At 41.4% G+C, this 21,384-nt stretch overlaps 3 protein-coding genes across 5 annotated transcripts; 2 read left to right on the top strand and 1 right to left on the bottom strand.

Annotated features, from left to right (window-relative positions):
* Positions 1-49: 49 nt before the first annotated feature.
* On the bottom strand, positions 50-7,036 carry asl (argininosuccinate lyase). The gene is made up of 16 exons (XM_076101121.1): positions 6,625-7,036; positions 6,179-6,373; positions 4,050-4,133; positions 3,502-3,558; positions 3,289-3,386; positions 3,111-3,188; positions 2,910-2,987; positions 2,769-2,821; positions 2,561-2,623; positions 2,355-2,469; positions 1,849-1,933; positions 1,379-1,438; positions 1,196-1,279; positions 1,017-1,097; positions 546-652; positions 50-419 (listed from the first exon to the last, which is right to left on the bottom strand). The coding sequence occupies exons 1-16, from the start codon at positions 6,637-6,639 to the stop codon at positions 275-277; spliced, it is 1,398 nt and encodes a 465-aa protein (XP_075957236.1). The 5' UTR covers positions 6,640-7,036; the 3' UTR covers positions 50-274.
* An 87-nt stretch (positions 7,037-7,123) lies between these two features.
* LOC142959721 (serine protease FAM111A-like) lies at positions 7,124-11,732 on the top strand. Its single transcript, XM_076101120.1, has 4 exons — positions 7,124-7,211; positions 8,267-8,392; positions 8,642-8,737; positions 8,840-11,732. Exons 2-4 carry the CDS (start codon positions 8,327-8,329, stop codon positions 10,721-10,723), a joined length of 2,046 nt encoding a protein of 681 aa, XP_075957235.1. The 5' UTR covers positions 7,124-7,211; positions 8,267-8,326; the 3' UTR covers positions 10,724-11,732.
* Positions 11,733-14,852: 3,120 nt separating this feature from the next.
* LOC142959719 (serine protease FAM111A-like) lies at positions 14,853-20,585 on the top strand. Of its 3 annotated transcripts, none has more exons than XM_076101118.1 (5): positions 14,856-15,120; positions 16,963-17,063; positions 17,233-17,295; positions 17,483-17,578; positions 17,681-20,585. In XM_076101118.1, exons 2-5 carry the CDS (start codon positions 16,998-17,000, stop codon positions 19,574-19,576), a joined length of 2,121 nt encoding a protein of 706 aa, XP_075957233.1. In that variant the 5' UTR covers positions 14,856-15,120; positions 16,963-16,997; the 3' UTR covers positions 19,577-20,585. The 3 variants fall into 3 exon arrangements, with proteins under 3 accessions (XP_075957234.1, XP_075957233.1, XP_075957232.1); XM_076101117.1 differs by having other exon boundaries at positions 14,857-15,120; positions 16,958-17,063; XM_076101119.1 differs by lacking the exon at positions 17,233-17,295 and having other exon boundaries at positions 14,853-15,120; positions 16,958-17,063.
* Positions 20,586-21,384: the final 799 nt, after the last annotated feature.

Below are 21,384 nucleotides of genomic sequence, written 5' to 3'. Positions count from 1 at the left end.
TGAGTCTGTGGAAATCAGTTGCTTCAAGGATCAACCTGTAACACACTGCTAGTTTGAGTAACATTTATTTATTGTCGGGTCCTTTGTAACACTTATGATCGGTCCGTGATCAACTGAACATCATAGCTACTTAAAAAGAAGAGAGGAGACAATTGAAAGGCAACATGGTTCTCAAATCATAAATAATCAATTTGACCTCAATCTGACATTTCCTAATAATCTAAATTGTGGCAGTAAACGTGATTCAAAACACTGAAGTGAGATTAGGTCGAGGTCACTGTGTGTGCTTCTGCAGCCAGGTCCTCAGGTGTTCTACCTGTGCAGTAACACTACTCTTGGCTGTTCCTCCGGGGGCGCTGTACTGCTCCACACTGCTCATGTAGTCCCACACCGAGGATACGTCACTTCCAAACAGAGGGCTGCGATAAAAGAGAGAGCCAATGTAAGAAAATCAAAATGGCTGTTGTAGAAAATCCTGTTCCATTAAACAATGGGTGTTACTCCTTCTGGTTTTGTGTGCGTGAGAATGAGAAGCAGAGAGTCACCTCACAGCACTCAGGTCACCCACAGTGAGTTGATTCAGGGCGATATTTTTGGATTCAGCTGCAAACACAGCTTTACCGGAAATACCATGAGCCTCTCTGAACGGCACCTGCAACACAGAAGAACACACGGTTACACAACAACACACAAATACACGTAACACCATGTCAAATATTATAGCTATCCCACATATAAAGCATTTTACATCCACCTGTTCTCTGTGCTTCTTGTTAAATGGAGTCACCAGAAAAGCCTTGATGTCGCTAAGAGGTTGTTTCTCACTTAGGGGAAGAGTCTGCATGAAGGCGAGTACCCATCTGATTTAATATAATCTTGACTCAGCATTTTAAGAATGTTCAAATTGCACTGTTTGATTAAACAAACCTCGTCCATTTTCTTTTGAATCAAATTTTGTTAAAATTACTTTTCTTACAATTTGCATTTGGATGGGAGTATACCGGAACACCACTCACCCCCTTCCTCACAAGGTAGTAGGCCAAGTCAGTAGCCAACATGTCCGGACTGAGGGCGGCTTCCATCACACTCTGGTTAATCTGAAACAAAGAGAGAGGTCAGGGTTTTTATATAAAGTAAAAGAAAGCATCCACAACAAAGTTCTTCAGAATAATCAACACTGTCTGAAGTCTCTGACCTTGAGAGTGGACATGACTCCAGTTGTCACCTGCAGCACAGCGTGAACCGTATCATAGCAGTCGAACATGGCCTCCTTATCCTCCTGGTGAAGGATGACGAGGACAGCGTGACAAAACAAGTTAAGAGAGGAAATATCCAGAGAAACAATGTAGTGAAAGCTCGCAAAGACACACTTTCATACCTGCAGGTCTTTGTTGTAGCTGCTGGGCAGGCCCTTCAGAGTCATCATGAACCCTGCACACTGAAATACAGACAGTCAACAGTTTCACAAGACAGCTTTGATTCTGCAGAACAATACAACATTAGCTTTACACATGAATCATTTTCTAATCAGTGAAAGAGAACAGCATAGAAATAAGCAACATTGTTGCAACAAGAAGCAACTTTAGCATTTATGGGAAATGTGGTCTTCACTTGCACTAATTGCAAGGATCACATGTTTGCAGAAATTATACAAAAATATCACCTTTTTTTTTTTTTTTTTTTTAAAGGAGCCATTTCAGCATCATTTGTTTGTTTTTTTACACCATCTGATCAAAAAAGGCAGTGGATGTGAGCTCTGCTGACACAACATAACTGGCAACGTGGGCCCTTCAATGAACAGAAAAACAAGACGATCTAACAAAGAGTATCTTTAGTCGGAGGTCTTACTTTGCCAAAGACGCGTCCTGCTTTACTCCTGATCAGCTCCAGGCTGTCAGCATTCTTCTTCTGGGGCATCAGACTGCTGCCTGTGCTACATACACAACGAGTATAGAAATATAGAGGAGTGAATATGAGGGAGACACGAGTTTCAACTGCTCAATAAATGACTGGGCTTCATGAAAAGTACAGCACAGCAGTAACTCCAGCTCTAAGATTTAGAATGAACTTCACAAGGCCAGATTGAAAGTGGAGGTGGACAAATTCAGTGACAGCAATGATTTCATATTTTCATTTGACACCATGCAACATGAGGTTTTAACAGTAGTTGAATACAATGTATTTTTGTTTAAATGACCAGATGTACACATTTAAGTGCAGTAATCACTGTTTGACAAACATCACTCCTCGTTATAATTCACCCAGACATTTTAACATATTTATTATTATTTCTTAATGAAAGGCTTTAATGTAAACTGTAAATTAGGACCACGTAATATAAAACAGGAACTGACCTGTAAGCGTCAGAGAGCGAGACGAAGGAGAACTCCTTCGTGCTGTACAGCATCAGGTCCTCGGCCATCTTACTGAGATGGGTCAAACACAACGAAGCCCAGAACAAGAACTCCGCTAAAGAAACACACAGAACACGAGGTCACTTAGGAAAGACTATTTCATTTTAATGGATGAGAGCGCCGACACACACATGTGGTTCACGTACCAACAAAGTCCCGTTGGGCCGTGGCATCCATGCTGTTAAGACTGATGCCATCAAACTCCAACTCTACAGATGAGCAGAAAGGACATTGTTTCAGTTTCTTTTTAAATATGCATTTCATTGATAAACAAGACACAAAAGGACAGCTGCAACAAAAGTGCACTTTTGACAGGAGTACTAATCCTGCAGTATTTTACACAAGTGGCCTGACCTTTCCGCAGTAGCTCCCTGTCGATGTCAAAAGGTGTTCCAGCGATGGCCCCGCTGAAAACAACAAGAATCACTCTCATTAACTGGTCCTCTCTGTGGGTGAAAATCAGTGTCGGATAGTTAGCGTGTGTTCACAGCGTACCTGCCGAGAGGTAAAACATTAACTCTTTTCTTGATCTCCAGAAGTCGGTCCACATCTCTGCTTAGAGCAACGGCATGACTGAGGGTTGGTTCCACCAGCGAGCGGGGAAACAAACGCACGAGAATGACGTGAACAATACATCATCTAATATAGAAAAAAAAAACGTGGCAGACGTGTAGGATTCGCTTCATTTAAGGTCACCTTAGAATCCAGTGGCTCCATCTGATTGGCTGAGCTCTCTGCATGTGGGTGTAACCAGGAAACAGGACGTCAATTTCTCTGGAGGTTCAGAAAGAGGATAAAAGGGCAACTTTAAAAAAAAAAAAAAAAGCACCATTACAAGTGTGTGTTTGCGTGTACCAGTGTGTATCTGTCTTACGCTGCCGCGCGCTCCACCATGGTCGACATCAGCTGGAGGGCGTTGTCTGTCAGGGTGGAGATGGCATCTCTCAGCCACAACCTCATGTCAGTCACGACCTGGTCAACACACACAGCACAGTGAGCGTCTCACTTTATCAGGTACCACAGCTAATGCGGCCGCAAGTCCAAATGGTAATTCAGTCACTACAGTTTTATTATTATGAAGACAAACCTGGTCGTTTCTGCTCCTGCCAGTGTGCAGCTTCCCTGCAGGTGCACTTATCAGCTCCTGAAACAAGAAAAAACAATCAGTGAAGTGACTACATCGCTCATCACCCAACAGTAGAACAGTTATACTGCTACGTTTATAGCTCATAACTGAAAGGATAAAAATACTAGATCCTGGTTGATCATTCTTCCAAATGCTCCATGTGATGTTGACACTTAAAAGATGAGGCTGGTGTTATTCTATTTTTTTTTCTTTCCTTTTTAACATGTCCCATGAAAAGAGCAATAGCAAGTGGGTGAATGACAGCAAACATAAACCTCTAAAATAAGAAAATAAGACCTCAGTTTAAATGGATTTATCCTGTAATTATCTGACTGAAAAACATAACAAAACAATTTAATGTCTGCCTCCGTATTGAGTAAGAGAACTCGTACGTAGAAATGTCCTTCGTCACAAAACACTATATATGTAAGTAATCCTAACCGGTCATACATTATTATATGAAATCCAATTTTACTCACTTAATGAAAAACAAACGAGCGCTACCTCACCTTTAGCCTGCGCTCATTGGCAGTGTGAATGTCCTCATCTTCAGGTTTGATCACAAAAACACCTTTAGACCACTCTACAGAAATCTGGAGGGTAAAAAAAGGACCATTAAGGCCATGTCCACACTACTCCGTTTTTACTCCGTATTTGCTACGTTTACACTGAGCAGCCACACTACGCCGGAGTTTTGGAGCACCCTAAACGGAGGGATCTGAAAACTCCGGGGAGGTTGGAGGTGTTTGAGAACTCCGGGGTTGCGTTTGCGTGTGGACGGTCGGATACGGATGTGCTTAGAAAAAATTACGCCCACACCCGTGTTCGCTACTGGATTGGTTCTTGGCAACCATGACGTCTCCGTCCCTGATTCGTCACACTCACTATCACATGACCCGTACCCGGAAGAAAACAAACTGGGCTACCAGCGATTCATTTCAACATGGATAACTAATTGCAAGCGTTGCTGCTAGCACAACAGCTAGCAGCAGCTATGCAGTAAAAGTCTGCATTTCTGTGGAGGAAGCAGCTGTTATTGGAGTGATTAGCGAGCGGCGTGACCGGCATCAGCCCTATGGAGCAGCTCATTGTTTTTAGATTCTAATGAGAAGACATGCTGCTCTAACGTTTTACTTCTTCCGTTTGGTAGCCTTGAGAGACCTTAGTCTGTAAGTATGTATTTATGGAGCATGAAAATATGTACGTAGATATATTCTACTCGCGTGTTTAGTATAACATTTGTGTTGTATTAAATGCTAATCGCGGTTAGCATTTCTCCATTGGCGGTAATGTTAAAATTAGCTTAGAAGCTAGCTAGGCGGACATGTTACATGCTGGCTATATCATGGATTGTTGTTTTGTATTCGTGTAATGTGTATAGGGACAGTTCGTAAAGCCATATTTCATATTGTGCTTCCACAGTTTTACAAATAAAGATTCACACTGAAGTCTTGAAACTCTTCTATGGATTCCATGGTCTTTATTTCACGGATCTACTGTTAGCGATCTGCTAAGCTTTCCTGCACGAAGGAAGAGCAGAATAGAGTGAGAGACGTGTGTTGACCACATGTATGGACCCATATTCTAGTAAACGTTTACGTGTAAGTGTTGATTTTAAAGTAAATTTGATGTGAGAGAGATACACCCGCACCGCTGTAATGCTAATCGCGGTTAGCATTTCTCCATTGGCGGTAATGTTAAAATTAGCTTAGAAGCTAGCTAGGCGGACATGACGTTCAGAGCTACTAGTGAGAACAGACAACACGGAGGAAACGAGTGAGAGACCACATTGATGGACCCATAATCTAGTAAACGTTTATGTGTAAGTGTTGATGTTAAAGTAAATTTGGAGAGAGAGAGACAGAGAGTATTTTTTTTTTTTTTAACTAAGCAAGCAATTCACTTCCTGTTTACACCGTCACGCGCATGCCCAGTGTAGTTAATGGTCACGTGCTGTCCGCCTTCGACGGCTGCCGTGTGGACGCAGATCAACTCGAGAATGATGCTGAAACTCCCGTGTGGACGGAGATCGTTTCTATTTGACAAATCTGCATCCAAGGAGAAATGGAGTAGTGTGGACAGGGCATAAATAGATCCACGTAAACACAGCACGTTTAAGTATTTACAGCACACGTATGGACCCACTGAATTCTAGGCAGAATTATCCACTTATGTCTGATTGTACAGCAAATTATCAACATCATATTAAGTGTTTCTGTATTGTATTGGTTGCCTAATGCCACTTGCATTGCCAAAGCAAAACATCAGGATAGAGGGCAGCCTGAACCCTGACCTGACTGTGTGAGTGAAAGAATTACTGAAGCTGTTTGGCAGCTGACATCCATCACATGACAGTATTGTTCAGCACCGACTCAGCAGAATACAGAGAGGAATTCTACTCCATTGCACGTTTTCAGCTGTCATCTGTTAACCTACATCCAACACTGATGGGCAGACAATGACACCTGTATACCCACAATGCAGCAGGAGTATATTTCCTTGCATGCAAGTGTGAGAGAACAGTGATCAGAAAGTTCATAATCAAACAGCCTCGTAGTCAGATTGGATTTCAAATGTGGTGAACTTCCTTGAGTGCATCTGTGTGTGTGTGTGTGTGTGTGTGAGAGAGAGAGTTCACCTGATCCAGCCCTTGTAAAATCTGGTTCATCTCCTCCGTGGTGACCAGCTTTGCCTTCTCCAGAGCTTTCACATAGGCCTTGCTCCCTCGGATGTCAGCGCTCCACATCCTCTGGTCATAAGCGATGGAAGCGTTGAACTTCTCCATCAAAGGATCAGTGTCTCCCAGGAAGCGACCTCCCCAAAGTTTACTTCCCTTGTGAGCAGAGGAGACAGCGATAATGTGAGTGCACTGCTACAGTAACGTTAGATTCAACACCTTTGGCAGCAAACACAATACAGTATGAAACGTTAGCTATTACGCGTATTTATCGGCGTACAATGGAGAAGAGCGGACCCAGTTTGACAACTTGCTTTAGCTTGCTTTAGCGTTCAGCTGGGTGTTAAAACAAAAACAACACATGCCGGCCGGTGGTCAGGGTTCCTCACGCTAAACGTTAACATTACCTCTGTGTTGGCCATGTTTGTCTCCGATGTGTATCTGTAGCGGTTTTGTCCGGTGAAATGTTTTTGAGTGGTGAACGTTGAATGCCAACAGCTGTAGCTTTTCTAGGCGTGAGGCGCGAGCGTGGCAATTTGCTGTGTATGTCACTTTAAAAGACGTGACGTCACCGAAGACGTTTAAAGCGTCGTCTCTAACCACTGATGTTTACCCTTCACGAGACGGTGGGTAACATCCCAAGTATCTTAATTGCATCTCCGTTCCCTCACTTGCGTCCTTTCGTTGCGTCTTAGTCCCTTCCACCAGGGATGCATGGAGAGACGCAAGGACACCATGCGAGGAGAGAGGAAACGAGGAAATGACATATGAGAGACTTGGGATGTACCCCTGGAAGGCTGTTCGCTCATGGCTCCTCCTTCTGGCGCATCTTTCTAGCACCTTCTGCAGTGAATGTCCAATCACAGCTCCGGTCACACAGCGCGTGCAACACAGCGCATGTGCAATACCACAGCTCAAGATTCATTCAGTGGTCACTCTTAGAAGAGGCAGGAGCCCTACGTCCAAACTGACCCTTTGATTACACTCGGTTTTGGTAAGTTCAAACTAAATATATTGTAAACATTATTTTAGGCATATGTATTGTTATTCGTCTGGTTGTAAGTTATAATTCCTTGATTTAACTAGAAAACGCATTTCCTGCAGGAAATGCGTTGGAATGCTGAAAGCTGAAATGATTCGCAAAAAATGCTGAAAATACAGAAATGGGAGACTATCTGTCTGAAAAATGTTGAAGGCCAAAAGCATTGAACTGCACTGCTGAAAACCCTTCTAGTTAAACTTGTCAAGAACGCCCTGGCAGGCCGCTCCGTGTACGTTTTGATAGTCTGTTTTACTGTTTAGTCGAAAATACATAAATACCATGGTTTTCTCGTTATTCGTTTTAAAACCAAAAACAGAAATGCGCCGTCGTATTTCCGTTTTTGGTGTCTGAATTCAAAAATGATAAAACCAAAGTCGGATAACTAGCCGAATTTCGTTTTTGCAACGAGACGCAAAGCACAACAGTAAAAGAAAAGTCATAACACCCCTCTTCTGAAAGAGCTGAACATTTTGATAGTTGAACAATTTCTGTAGCTTAAAACATGTAGAAGGAGAAAGGGGACAAAAATCGTACCGAGGAAATAGTGGAATAAAGAATAGGATAACAATACTTGGAATGCTGAATCAGCATTCCAACAATAAGATGCACATTTTCTTATGTTTGGTTTTGTGTCATTAGAACGAGTGAGAGATATGTGTTCCAGGAACAAATGAGAAAAATTACATCATGCCACACACAACTATGCATGAAAGGAGTAACAGCCATCTCACATTTGTTGTTTTTATTGCTGTGTTTTTTGTGAAGCACAATACATATCATCAGAATCAGCTTTATTGGCCATGTATGCGTGCGCATACATGGAATTTGTCTCCAGTTACACATTACTCTCATCGTACATACACAGATATGAAATATATACAATAAACAAGAGAAATGTAAGAAAAACAAGGACATTTAACAGCTATATACAATATATCAACACATGTTGATTCCATGTGTACTGTAAGATATTTGAAATTAATAATTTTCATGAACTTTTCCTGAAGGTAAGCTCCTACATCACCTTCTTTTCTGGGGAATTAAAACTCAGCCAGAAAAATGAGAGAATGGAACCTTCCCAAGATCAACACTTGAAGACCACAAACAATGAACAAATGGACAAAGTCATCAAGGTAATTCTCCTGAGTCTATACTGGTTTACACAGGTTTGACAATTGCATCTAGCTCTGCATCTCTTATAAAGGACATAAATGTGAAAGAAAACTTTTGTGGCAAATCTTGTTTTATGTAAAATGGTTTTATGTTTTTAATTTTTGAAGAACACACGATAAAAAATGATTACGTCTTGTGTTTTTATTTAATTTCAGCCTTGTTTTTGACATGATATAAGGTTTTAAGTGTTGTCTGTCTCTATTTGTCAGCCCGGTGTTAAACCAGAGACCTCAGGGTGCACACCGCCTCTCGCCCAAAGTCAGTTGGGACCGGCTCCAGTCCCTCACGACTCTCTGCTTAAACAGGTATAGCTAATGGATGGATGCTTAAAGAGTGTTGCTATAACAGAATGAAACCTTTTTTTCTGTAATTAAATGAAATGAGATTTAATGGTGTTTCATTCCTAGGAAGAGGAGCCACATGAAACCCATTCTATCAAGTGGTGGTGGGATAAGAAAGGCACATCTATTACCTGCAATAAAGCAAGAACTGTTGAGAGCTTGCTGAAGAGAAGTCCAGAGTTCACCAAAATTGCAAACAGGAACAAAAACAAAGAGCTTGTTATTGTAAGAGATGGGAAAGCTATCAGTTCACACTTTCCATGCAGCTTAATCAAAGATGAACAGCTGACTATCAAGTATGTTAAAGCTGTTGACGGGCCACAGCAACCGCCTAGTGGTTCTGATCGTTGCCAGAGAAAGAGGCCATCTAGTGAGCTTGTGATGTTTCATTTACTGACAAAGGGAGGTACAAATGTAGTGAGAATTATGAGAAACCCAGCAACAAGAAATTACTTTGATGAAATGACTGTTTATGCATACAGAGGGGAAAAAGTGAAGCGTGCTCTGAAAAGAGATGGTCGTTTACGGAATATCGTATTCACAAAGAACTGTGCACTCTCTACCCCAATCACTGAGGTGAAGACTGAAATGTCCGATCTCGTTGATCTTGATGGTAAAACTTTCAGGATCATACTGCTCGATAAGTCCAGTCCACCAGCCAGTCAGTCTAGCAGTTTGGATGATGCTTACACGACGCAAAATGAATCTCAGAGGTGTGACTCTGAAGGAAGCCGAGATCCTCTACAGCAGTCTACCGCAGCTGAGTCAGTGAATGTCAACACACCAAAACAGAAAGCAGGGCTGGATGGTCAGAAGGCACCAGAAATAATGTTTCGTGAAATAGCTAATTCAAAAAAGATGCTGAGTTACCTATCTTCACAGATTAAAGATTTGGTGAAGGGAAAGAAAGTATCTAGGCGTTCCCGTATCCAGAATCTCTACCGTGTGGAGTACGGGAAGAACGCTCAGACATGCAGAGAAGTGAAAACAATGAAGACACTGATGGAGCTCAGTAACTCTGTTTGTCAAGTGAGAGTAAATGACAGAGCAGAAGGAAGTGGCTTCCTCCTATTTGACAAGTTCGTCCTCACAAATGGCCATGTCCTTAAAAACATCTATAATGAGAGGACACGGCAGCTTACTGAGAAGGTCACAGTCCATTTCTCTTTTGAAAGTCTAGGCCAGGAAGATTCGGGAGCACTAGTGGAACAGGTTGCTGGATTTGAACATGGCCATGATGTGTCAGGGCACCAGCATGACTGGGCTTTGTTGAGGATCAGTGCTCATCAGAAATTGCCTGAAGGTCTGTTAACACACTTCGGATTCCTTCCCCAAAGTGGCGGAATTTGCATTATTGGGCATCCTGGTGAGGGTGTGAAGAAGATAGATCCATGCTTCATAGTTCCAACTGAAAACTTCAACCAGGTTGTCGAGAGGCATTGCCTTGAAAATCCAGAGGGCGTTCTGCCGCACAACTCTCATTACAGTGAAAACAACGCTCCCATTCAGTTGATTACACCCCGTTCCTTTGAGGGTGTGAAAAATGATCAAGAGAACAGACTAAATTACAATACTTGTCTTACTTTTGGCTCATCTGGCTCTCCTGTCTTTGATGATCACTGCAATGTTGTTGCAATGCATTCAGGCGGATTTCCCTACCGCAATGCAAGAGGTGAATGCCGTAGTGTGATTGAGTTTGGCTATCATTTGTCCGGCATTATTGAGCGCATCATTGTCCAAATGGTGGAAAGAAGAAGGGGTGACGTGTTGAAGAAATACCTGGCTTGCGGTTATAAACATCAACAGCAGATGATGGCCAATGTGAAGAAACTGGTTGAGAGCAGAAATCTCTCCTCATTTAGAAATGTGCCCACAAATGACGAGATTTTGAAGGCGTTCTTTGAATTCTTCTCTCAGAGAGAGGATCCTGTCCCAATGGACACTATTTGAGCAGATACAAAGATAACCGCTGACAAAAGATTCAGTGCGAGCCGCTTCAATGAACTACAAAGGCGGTCATGTCTGTTTTCAGATATCAGCTCTATGATCAGGGTACTCTTGTTGTTCAGCACTGAAGTAGCGCAGGGATGAGGGAAAAGATCTCATACAAACTTATTGTATTCAATGTTTTAGGTAACCATAATCAGTTTTAGTATAAAGGGAACTATGGTTTCTTTTAATCATTTTTCAGTCACGTGTTTGTATTTCTAAATGCTTATTTTTGTCTTTACTGTATTTTGTATAATTTTTGTTTGGCAACTGCTAAATCTCTGTTCTGGGAATATATCCGTGAATAATATTTGTGAATTTTGGTTCTGTGCTTGTTCATAGCGACTGCACTGTCCACCATTGCCCTGTTAGATTTGAAAAGCCTGGTTGTAATGTCTTATTATCGGCCACTATTATCTTACAACAGATATATCAGTGTCTGTTTATATGTCATCACACAAGTAACATGAAGTTGCAGCACAGACATGCCAACGATACAGTAGGTTACTGACTGTAAACTGGTTCAGTAAATGTCTTGGTCACTATTCTCTTTAGAGATGTTTGGGGGGTTTTTTGTCTCGCATATCTATCTCCATAGTGCTGTGTCAGCGTTTATGTTTGAAGTAAAATGATCTATCAGATTTTTTTTAAAGTCAAATATTGATGTTGACCTCAAAGATCTGCTTTATACCTTTTTATCTTCTGTCTTTGGGCTGTTTTTAAGAAAAATCCCCTTTGAGATTTTGTTTTAAGAAATATTTTTAATTTTTAATAAATTGTATAATATTGTATATTATAATGTTCCATCATACTGTCAGTGTGCTGATACCAATGTCTTGGGAATGTCTCTCTTGAATGTGAGAATTTAAATTTCTTACCTGGTTACATTTTGTCATCATGGAAAGAAACCTGTTTTAACAAGTGAGTGATGATGATTGTTTTTCGATATTCAATAAAGTGATTACTTTCATGTGTGGATTTTGATGTGTTTTTATGCGTCCTTTCTCTCGTCTACAGTATAAATGTGTGAATGAGAAGTCAAAGGTCAAATTCTGAGTTCAACTAACTGAGAATCTGTCACCTTGAATACATCTGATTTTGAGTTAGTGAAGAAAAAAGACAAGATAATGTCTTCATTTAATGTAGAATATTTAGTGTATTGTTACATAGCAACGTGCTGTGAGTTGTGAATGAATGTCACATCCTGGATTACAGGGTTTCTTTATTTGGTTTCGTGCACCAAAGATGTATTATTTAATTGTAATCGGTATTAGATCCATTCTGTCTCTCCTCCTCCAAGAGCCCGGTCCTGGCTTTGTGCTTTTCTGCAGTGAGAAGCACCAAACACGAGGGGGAGATATACTGCAACACTGAAGCCAGGGCGGAACTTGGTGTGAACTCAGAGTGAGACGTGACATTTGACGGAAAAGTAGTTTGATAATTTAGCTTTGAAAGCGACTTTTTGGGATTTTTGGATTTGGCGGTTGGCATGAACTGGTTTGTGACTGGATTAGGGTGGCAAATCAGGAAATGGATGAGATGATGTGGATTGTGGTGGCTGCAACCCAGTCTGGTGGGAGAGGAGGACGAAAGAAGGGAGAGAACAGGCGGGGAGGGAAGTTTGAATGGGAGTCAAAATAATAAGAGAAGCTTGCAGGGAAACAGTTCTGATGAAGGAAATAGAGTTTGTTCGAAGGAAAATTGTGAGGGAGGAATTTAAAATTATCCTTAAATTCAGAAAGGAAGATGAGCATTGTCGGTCTTAGCCCGATAGCTCTGTCTAGGGAATTGAGAAAGAAGTGTAAATGGCTAAAGCAGGGGTCGGCAACCCGCGGCTCCCGAGCCGCATGCGGCTCTTCAGCCCCTCTGTCGCGGCTCCCTGAGGCGACATCTGCTCTACTACTGGAGTGGAGTTTGGAGTTTTAAAACGAAAACGATTTCCGTCCACGCGGCGTTTCAGCATCATTCGAGATGATCTCCGTCCAGAATAACATGCTTGAAAACAAATATCACGTGACTATTCACGTCCACTGGACATGAAGGTGCCGGTGTAAAGAGGAAGTAGATTGGTTGCTTCGTTCAAAAAATACGATGGAGTAATAAAGTAATCTTTAATAATGAAAGGTCAAGCTTGATACTTTGCTCTGCTGGTGACTGAAGTCTCTGTCGTTCTGGAGGGCAATCAATGTTTAGTTCCTTCATCGTTTGTGTGTGGACTTCACAATAGAAACAATAATAAGAAAAGGAAAATCCTCCGTTTTGTGTCCGTCCTCCTCAAAGCCTCTAACCGTGACTTCAAACGGCCGCTGGACACGCCGCCAAAATATAAAATGTTTTCATATTTTGTCATCTAAAATGTGCATCACATCCTATTACGTCGCTGTCAAGCGCCTTTCCCTGCAGGTGGTTACCCAGATAGCAGTCGACTGCTATCTCATGATTTGCAGACCCCCGCCCTCGGTAAACTATTGTAAGCTATTATGTTGAGCATGTTAAGAGCTCTCTATGAAGCAGTGTTCCTGTATGTGTGTGGTGCTTTTATTGTGGAGGATGAGACGGAAAGAGAAAAATAGGTTCTGATGAAGTGTGGGAGACCACTGGGCTAAAGTCTTGAGGGATGGAAGCTTATTGATAATATGTAAAACGGAAGAACAGAAAAACTAAGCTATGAATATAGAAAGTATCTGTAAGAAAATGATATGTGAGAAAAGATCTGTAGGTGAGAATCGAGTGACACGAGGAGTGATAACAGGTGTTCCTGTAGACGAGGACCGCGAAATACTCAAACGGAGTATTTTTGGGGGAGAAGTGAGGTCGCTAAGAACGGTTAATGGAGAAAGGGTTGATAGTCTATCTGTTCTTATTGAGTTTCAGGAGTCCATACTCCCTGAAAGAGTCAGAATCGGATGTACGAGTTTCCCGGTGAGGCCCTATGTCCCTCCCCCGCCTCGCTGCTACAAATGCCAGAGTTATGGACATATAGCAGCAGTTTGCAAAGGGAAACAGAGATGTCCCAAGTGTGGAGCGGATCACAGAGTGGAGGAGTGTAAGGATAATGTGCAGGATAAATGCTGTTATTGTGGTGGCCAGCACAGGGTAACATAAGGTGGATGTGAAGCCAGGGAGAGGGCGGTGGAAATCCAACAGGTAAAAGCAGGAAACAACATGCAGAGGCTGTGAAGAGGGTACAAGGACAAAGAGTAATGAATGAAACACCTAAACAAGTTTTGAGAGTAGAAGCAAGTATGTCCGAGGACACCAATACAGCACTGACGGTGGATAAGTTGATCCTGTTTATTGCATTTGTAATAAATTGCACTGACCAAGTCAAACAAAAAACAGAGAAAATCTAAATAATTGTGGGAGGGGAGCTGAGAAATTATTTGGGATAAAAGATGTGTCTTGGGAGCATATTATTAAAGACTTGGAGAAGAGGGGAAGCCAGGAGCCTTGCTCCCTCGGATGTCAGCGCTCCACATCCTCTGGTCATAAGCGATGGATGCGTTGAACTTCTCCATCAAAGGATCAGTGTCTCCCAGGAAGCGACCTCCCCAAAGTTTACTTCCCTTGTGAGCAGAGGAGACAGCGATAATGTGAGTGCACTGCTACAGTAACGTCAGATTCAACACCTTTGGCAGCAAACACAATACAGTATGAAACATTAGCGGACCCCAGTTTGACAACTTGCTTTAGCTTGCTTTAGCGTTCAGCTGGGTGTTAAAACAACAACAACACATGCCGGCCGGTGGTCAGGGTTCCTCATGCTAAACGTTAACATTACCTCTGTGTTGGCCATGTTTGTCTCCGATGTGTATCTGTAGCGGTTTTGTCCGGTGAAATGTTTTTGAGTGGTGAACGTTGAATGCCAACAGCTGTAGCTTTTCTAGGCGTGAGGCGCGAGCGTGGCAATTTGCTGTGTATGTCACTTTAAAAGACGTGACGTCACCGAAGACGTTTAAAGCGTCGTCTCTAACCACTGATGTTTACCCTTCACGAGACGGTAGGTAACATCCCAAGTATCTTAATTGCATCTCCGTTCCCTCACTTGCGTCCTTTCGTTGCGTCTTAGTCCCTTCCACCACGGATGCATGGAGAGACGCAAGGACACCATGCGAGGAGAGAGGAAACGAGGAAATGACATATGAGAGACTTGGGATGTACCCCTGGAAGGCTGTTCGCTCATGGCTCCTCCTTCTGGCGCATCTTTCTAGCACCTTCTGCAGTGAATGTCCAATCACAACTCCGGTTACACAGCGCATGTGCAATACAGCGCATGTGCAATACAGCAAGATTCATTCAGTGGCGATTCTTAGAAGAGGGAGTACTCCTAACCCACCGTTTGATTACACTCGGTTTTGGTAAGTTCAAACTAAATGTATTGTAAACATTCTTTTATGGTGCGTTCACACCAAACGCGGCGCAAATTATTCGCGCGAGTATTACATACGAACTCTATGCACAGACGAGATGAGACTGGAGTGACGCGATGGCGCGGCGCGTTTGGCGCGTTTGTGAGTGTTGAAGGAGCTGCTACAATGTTAGCATAGCCTAGCACCGATCGATCTGAGCTCCATTGAGAAGACAAGTACAAATCGGCATCATTACGTAGTTATTCCGGAGTCCCTTTTTGTCGGTTTATTGCCGTTAAATCACAGCCAAATCTGTTTATTTATTTATATTATATATATGTCATACTAATAGCTGTATTAGCATTGGTAGTAGCATGAATAGCAGCAGTAGCAACAGCAGAAGTTGCAGTAGTAATACTAGAAATATTAGCAGTAGTACTTGTTCCTGTAATAGTAAGAGCATTAAGTATTTCAACAAAAAAGCCTCATTCTGAGCGTAATGTTTAAATACAGTTAATCCATGGGGCTTTTATTTTGAAAGGGTGGGGGGGAGGAGACAGAATCATAATGTTTGACACACAGAGGTTATTAAATTACAGGCTTCATCACAAGCATTCCAGTTAGAATTCACTCTGTGGGGCTTTTTTTTTTTTTTAATGTGTACTGGGGGTGGGGGGAGTCCTCTAAAAATCTCTAATACCTGAGAGCGAGAGAGACGGCATGAGTGAGTGAGGGATAGAGAGACACACAGTCAAGCAGACAGAGTTAGATTGAGTGAGACAGACAGGAGGTCTAACAATCTTTTGCCTGAATATCTCCAAGGCGTGTGTGTGTGTTTATCAACTTCACAAATTAGCTCAATCAAAAACACCTGTGTGCCTGCAATGGGGTACCGTGTTCTGTAGAATATGTTCTTGGAGTAAGAATTAACATTGGTCTCTATAGAGCAGATAGTTGGACCTCCTCTCAAAGTGAGGCTGGTGTTCCAAATGTGTAAATCTGTTGGATTCCAGTCATTTGTCTATGACAAGGACACAATTAGCTACTTTTTTAGCCAGAAAATTATGCATGAAGAGTGAAAATTGTGGAGTCAGTGGCAAAATACAAATAATTTTTTCACAAGAATCTGAAGCCACTCTTCACTCTGGTGATGACATCATGCACTCTGAGCTGCCCAATACACACCCATTGTAAAAGCAGAAAAGGACTGAAAAAAATCATAAAAGTTGAATTGCTACAGTTCAAAAAGTGGAATGCTACAGCAATAGCTCGGGGTTTTCTCAACATGTTAAAGTTAAAATGGTGTCTGTAGCTGAAAGTATGAGGAAGAAGAAAGCTTTGAAAATTAAAGAAGTTTGTGAGGATTTGAAAAATTTCTCCATAGAGATCCCATTAAAAAAAATGGCAAAAAGCGTAATAATTCAAACGGCATAAGAGGTAGAAATATGAAAAGTCATAGCACCCCTCTTCTGAAAGAGCTGAACATTTTGATAGTTGAACAATTTCTGTAGCTTAAAACATGTAAAAGGAGACAAAAAATGTACAGAGGAAATAGTGGAATAAAGAATAGGATAACAATACTTGGAATGCTGAATCAGCATTCCAACAATAAGCTGCACATTTGCTTATGTTTGGTTTTGTGTCATTAGAGCGAGTGAGAGATATGTGTTCCAGGAACAAGAGAGAAAAATGACATCATGCCACACACAACTATGCATGAAAGGAGTAACAGCATCTCACATTTGTTGTTTTTATTGCTGTTTTTTGTGAAGCACAATAAATATGTTGATTCCATGTGTACTGTAAGATATTAGAAATTAATAATTTTCATAAACTTTTCCTGAAGGTAAGCTACTACAGTTAAAACTCAGCCAGAAAAATAAAGAATGGAACCTTCCCAAGATCAACACTTGAAGACCACAAACAATGAACAAATGGACAAAGTCATCAAGGTAATTCTCCTCAGTCTATACTGGTTTACACAGGTTTGACAATTGCATCTAGCTCTGCATCTCTTATAAAGGACATAAATGTGAAAGAAAACTTCATGTCAAAAGTTGTAAGCATGCATTCTGTAATGCTTTTGCTATTATTGAAAACATTTATATCTTTTATCTCAAGGAAGAAGCAGACGACCAGAATGGGGAAAGCAGGCAACCTCCTGATTTACAAACTGTTGCAGAGGTTTGTCACATTTTATTTGTTTTCTGTGTTGGATAATATACATAAAGGCTTATTTTTCTCTTCTATCATTTTGTTTCTAACTTTTGTGGCAAATCTTGTTTTTTGTAAAATGGTTTTTATTTAATTTCAGCCTTGTTTTTGACATGATGTAACAAGGTTTTAAGTGTTGTCTGTCTCTATTTGTCAGCCCGGTGTTAAACCAGAGACCTCAGGGTGCACACCGCCTCTCGCCCAAAGTCAGTTGGGACCGGCTCCAGTCCCTCACGACTCTCTGCTTAAACAGGTATAGCTAATGGATGGATGCTTTAAGAGTGTTGCTATAACAGAATAAAACCTTTTTTTCTGTAATTACATGAAATGAGATTTAATGGTGTTTCATTCCTAGGAAGAGGAGCCACATGAAACCCATTCTATCAAGTGGTGCTGGGATAAGAAAGGCACATCTATTACCTGCAATAAAGCAAGAACTGTTGAGAGCTTGCTGAAGAGAAGTTCACAGTTCAGAGAAATTGCAAACAAGAACAAAAACAAAGAGCTTGTTATTGTAAGAGATGGGAAAGCTATCAGTTCACACTTTCCATGCAGCTTAATCAAAGATGAACAGCTGACTATCAAGTATGTTAAAGCTGTTGACGGGCCAAAGCAACCGCCTAGTGGTTCTGATCGTTGCCAGAGAAAGAGGCCATCTTGTGAGCTTGTGATGTTTCATTTACTGACAAGGGGAGATACAAATGTAGTGAGAATTATGAGAAACCCAGCAATAAGAAACGATCAAATTGATGAAATGACTGTTTATGCTTACAGAGGGGAAAAAGCGAAGCATGCTCTGAAAAGAGATGGTCGGTTACTGGATATCGTATTCACAAAGAACTGTGCACTCTCTACCCCAATCACTGAGGTAACCACTGAAATGTCCAATCTCGTTGATGATCTTGATGGTAAAACTTTGAAGATCACACTGCTCGATAAGTCCAGTCCACCAGACAGTCAGTCTAGCAGTTTGGATGATGCTGACACGACGCAAAATGAACCTCAGAGGTGTGACTCTGAAGGAAGCCGAGATGCTCTACAGCAGTCTACCGCAGCTGAGTCAGTGAATGTCAACACACCAAAACAGAAAGCAGGGCTGGATGGTCAGAAGGCACCAGAAATAATATTTCGTGAAATAGCTAATTCAAAAAAGATGCTGAGTTACCTATCTTCACAGTTTACAGATTTGGTGAAGGGAAAGAAAGTATCTAGGCTTTCTCGTATCCAGAATCTCTACCGTGTGGAGTACGGGAAGAATGCTGAGACATGCAGAGAAGTGAAAACAATGAAGACACTGATGGAGCTCAGTAACTCTGTTTGTCAAGTGAGAGTAAATGACAGAGCGAATGGAAGTGGCTTCCTCCTATTTGACAAGTTCGTCCTCACAAATGGCCATGTCCTTAAAAACATCTATAATGAGAGGACACGGCAGCTTACTGAGAAGGTCACAGTCCATTTCTCTTTTGAAAGTCTAGGCCAGGAAGATTCAGGAGCACTAGTGGAACAGGTTGCTGGATTTGAACATGGCCATGATGTGTCAGGGCACCAGCATGACTGGGCTTTGTTGAGGATCAGTGCTCATCAGAACTTGCCTGAAGGTCTGTTAACACACTTCGGATTCCTTCCCCAAAGTGGCGGAATTTGCATTATTGGGCATCCTGGTGAGGGTGTGAAGAAGATAGATCCATGCTTCATAATTCCAACTGAAAACTTCAACCAGGTTGTCGAGAGGCATCGCCTTGAAAATCCAGAGGGCGTTCTGCCGCACAACCCTGATTACAGTGAAAACAGCGCTCCCATTCAGTTGATTACACCCCGTTACTTTGAGGATGTGAAAAATGATCAAGAGAACAGACGGGCTCTAAATTACAATACTTGTCTTACTTTTGGCTCATCTGGCTCTCCTGTCTTTGATGATCACTGCAATGTTGTTGCAATGCATTCAGGCGGATATCCCTACCGCAATGCAAGAGGTGAATGCCGTAGTGTGATTGAGTTTGGCTATCCTTTGTCCGTCATTGTTGAGGACATCATTATCCAAATGGTGGAAAGAAGAAGGGATGATGTGTTGAAGAAATACCTGGCTTGCGGTTATAAACATCAACAGCAGATGATGGCCAATGTGAAGAAACTGGTTGAGAGCAGAAATCTCTACTCATTTAGAAATGTGACCGCAAATGACAAGAGTTTGAAGGCGTTCTTTGAATTCTTCTCTCAGAGAGAGGATCCTGTCCCAATGGACACTATTTGAGCAGATACAAAGATAACCGCTGACAAAAGATACAGTGCGAGCAGCTTCAATGAACTACAAAGGCGGTCATGTCTGTTTTCAGATATCAGCTCTATGATCAGGGTACTCTTGTTGTTCAGCACTGAAGTAGCGCAGGGATGAGGGAAAAGATCTCATACAAACTTATTGTATTCAATGTTTTAGGTAACCATAATCAGTTTTAGTATAAAGGGAACTATGGTTTCTTTTAATCATTTTTCAGTCACGTGTTTGTATTTCTAAATGCTTATTTTTGTCTTTACTGTATTTTGTATAATTTTTGTTTGGCAACTGCTAAATCTCTGTTCTGGGAATATATCCGTGAATAATATTTGTGAATTTTGGTTCTGTGCTTGTTCATAGCGACTGCACTGTCCACCATTGCCCTGTTAGATTTGAAAAGCCTGGTTGTAATGTCTTATTATCGGCCACTATTATCTTACAACAGATATATCAGTGTCTGTTTATATGTCATCACACAAGTAACATGAAGTTGCAGCACAGACATGCCAACGATACAATAGGTTACTGACTGTAAACTGGTTCAGCAAATGTCTTGGTCACTATTCTCTTTAGAGATGTTTGGGGGGTTTTTTGTCTCGCATATCTATCTCCATAGTGCTGTGTCAGCGTTTATGTTTGAAGTAAAATGATCTATCAGATTTTTTTTAAAGTCAAATATTGATGTTGACCTCAAAGATCTGCTTTATACCTTTTTATCTTCTGTCTTTGGGCTGTTTTTAAGAAAAATCCCCTTTGAGATTTTGTTTTAAGAAATATTTTTAATTTTTAATAAATTGTATAATATTGTATATTATAATGTTCCATCATACTGTCAGTGTGCTGATACCAATGTCTTGAGAATGTCTCTCTTGAACGTGAGAATTTAAATTTCTTACCTGGTTAAATTTTGTCATCATGGAAAGAAACCTGTTTTAACAAGTGAGTGATGATGATTGTTTTTCGATATTCAATAAAGTGATTACTTTCATGTGTGGATTTTGATGTGTTTTTATGCGTCCTTTCTCTCGTCTACAGTATAAATGTGTGAATGAGAAGTCAAAGGTCAAATTCTGAGTTCAACTAACAGAGAATCTGTCACCTTGAATACATCTGATTTTGAGTTAGTGAAGAAAAAAGGACAAGATGATGTCTTTATTTTATGTAGAATATTTAGTGTATTGTTACGTAGCAACGTGCTGTGAGTTGTGAATGAATGTCACATCCTGGATTACAGGGTTTCTTTATTTGGTTTCGTGCACCAAAGATGTATTATTTAATTGTAATCGGTATTAGATCCATTCTGTCTCTCCTCCTCCAAGAGCCCGGTCCTGGCTTTGTGCTTTTCTGCAGTGAGAAGCACCAAACACGAGGGGGAGATATACTGCAACACTGAAGCCAGGGCGGAACTTGGTGGGAACTCAGAGTGAGACGTGACGTTTGACGGAAAAGTAGTTTGATAATTTAGCTTTGAAAGCGACTTTTTTGGGATTTTTGGATTTGGCGGTTGGCATGAACTGGTTTGTGACTGGATTAGGGTGGCAAATCAGGAAATGGATGAGATGATGTGGATTGTGGTGGCTGCAACCCAGTCTGGTGGGAGAGGAGGACGAAAGAAGGGAGAGAACAGGCGGGGAGGGAAGTTTGAATGGGAGTCAAAATAATAAGAGAAGCTTGCAGGGAAACAGTTCTGATGAAGGAAATAGAGTTTGTTCGAAGGAAAATTGTGAGGGAGGAATTTAAAATGATCCTTAAATTCAGAAAGGAAGATGAGCATTGTCGGTCTTAGC

The sequence above is a fragment of the Anarhichas minor genome, unplaced genomic scaffold, assembly GCF_050575085.1.
Source record: "Anarhichas minor isolate MPS153535 unplaced genomic scaffold, ASM5057508v1 ptg000027l, whole genome shotgun sequence".
Lineage (NCBI taxonomy): Eukaryota > Metazoa > Chordata > Actinopteri > Perciformes > Anarhichadidae > Anarhichas > Anarhichas minor.
This window is presented reverse-complemented; position numbering and strand designations above follow the sequence as displayed.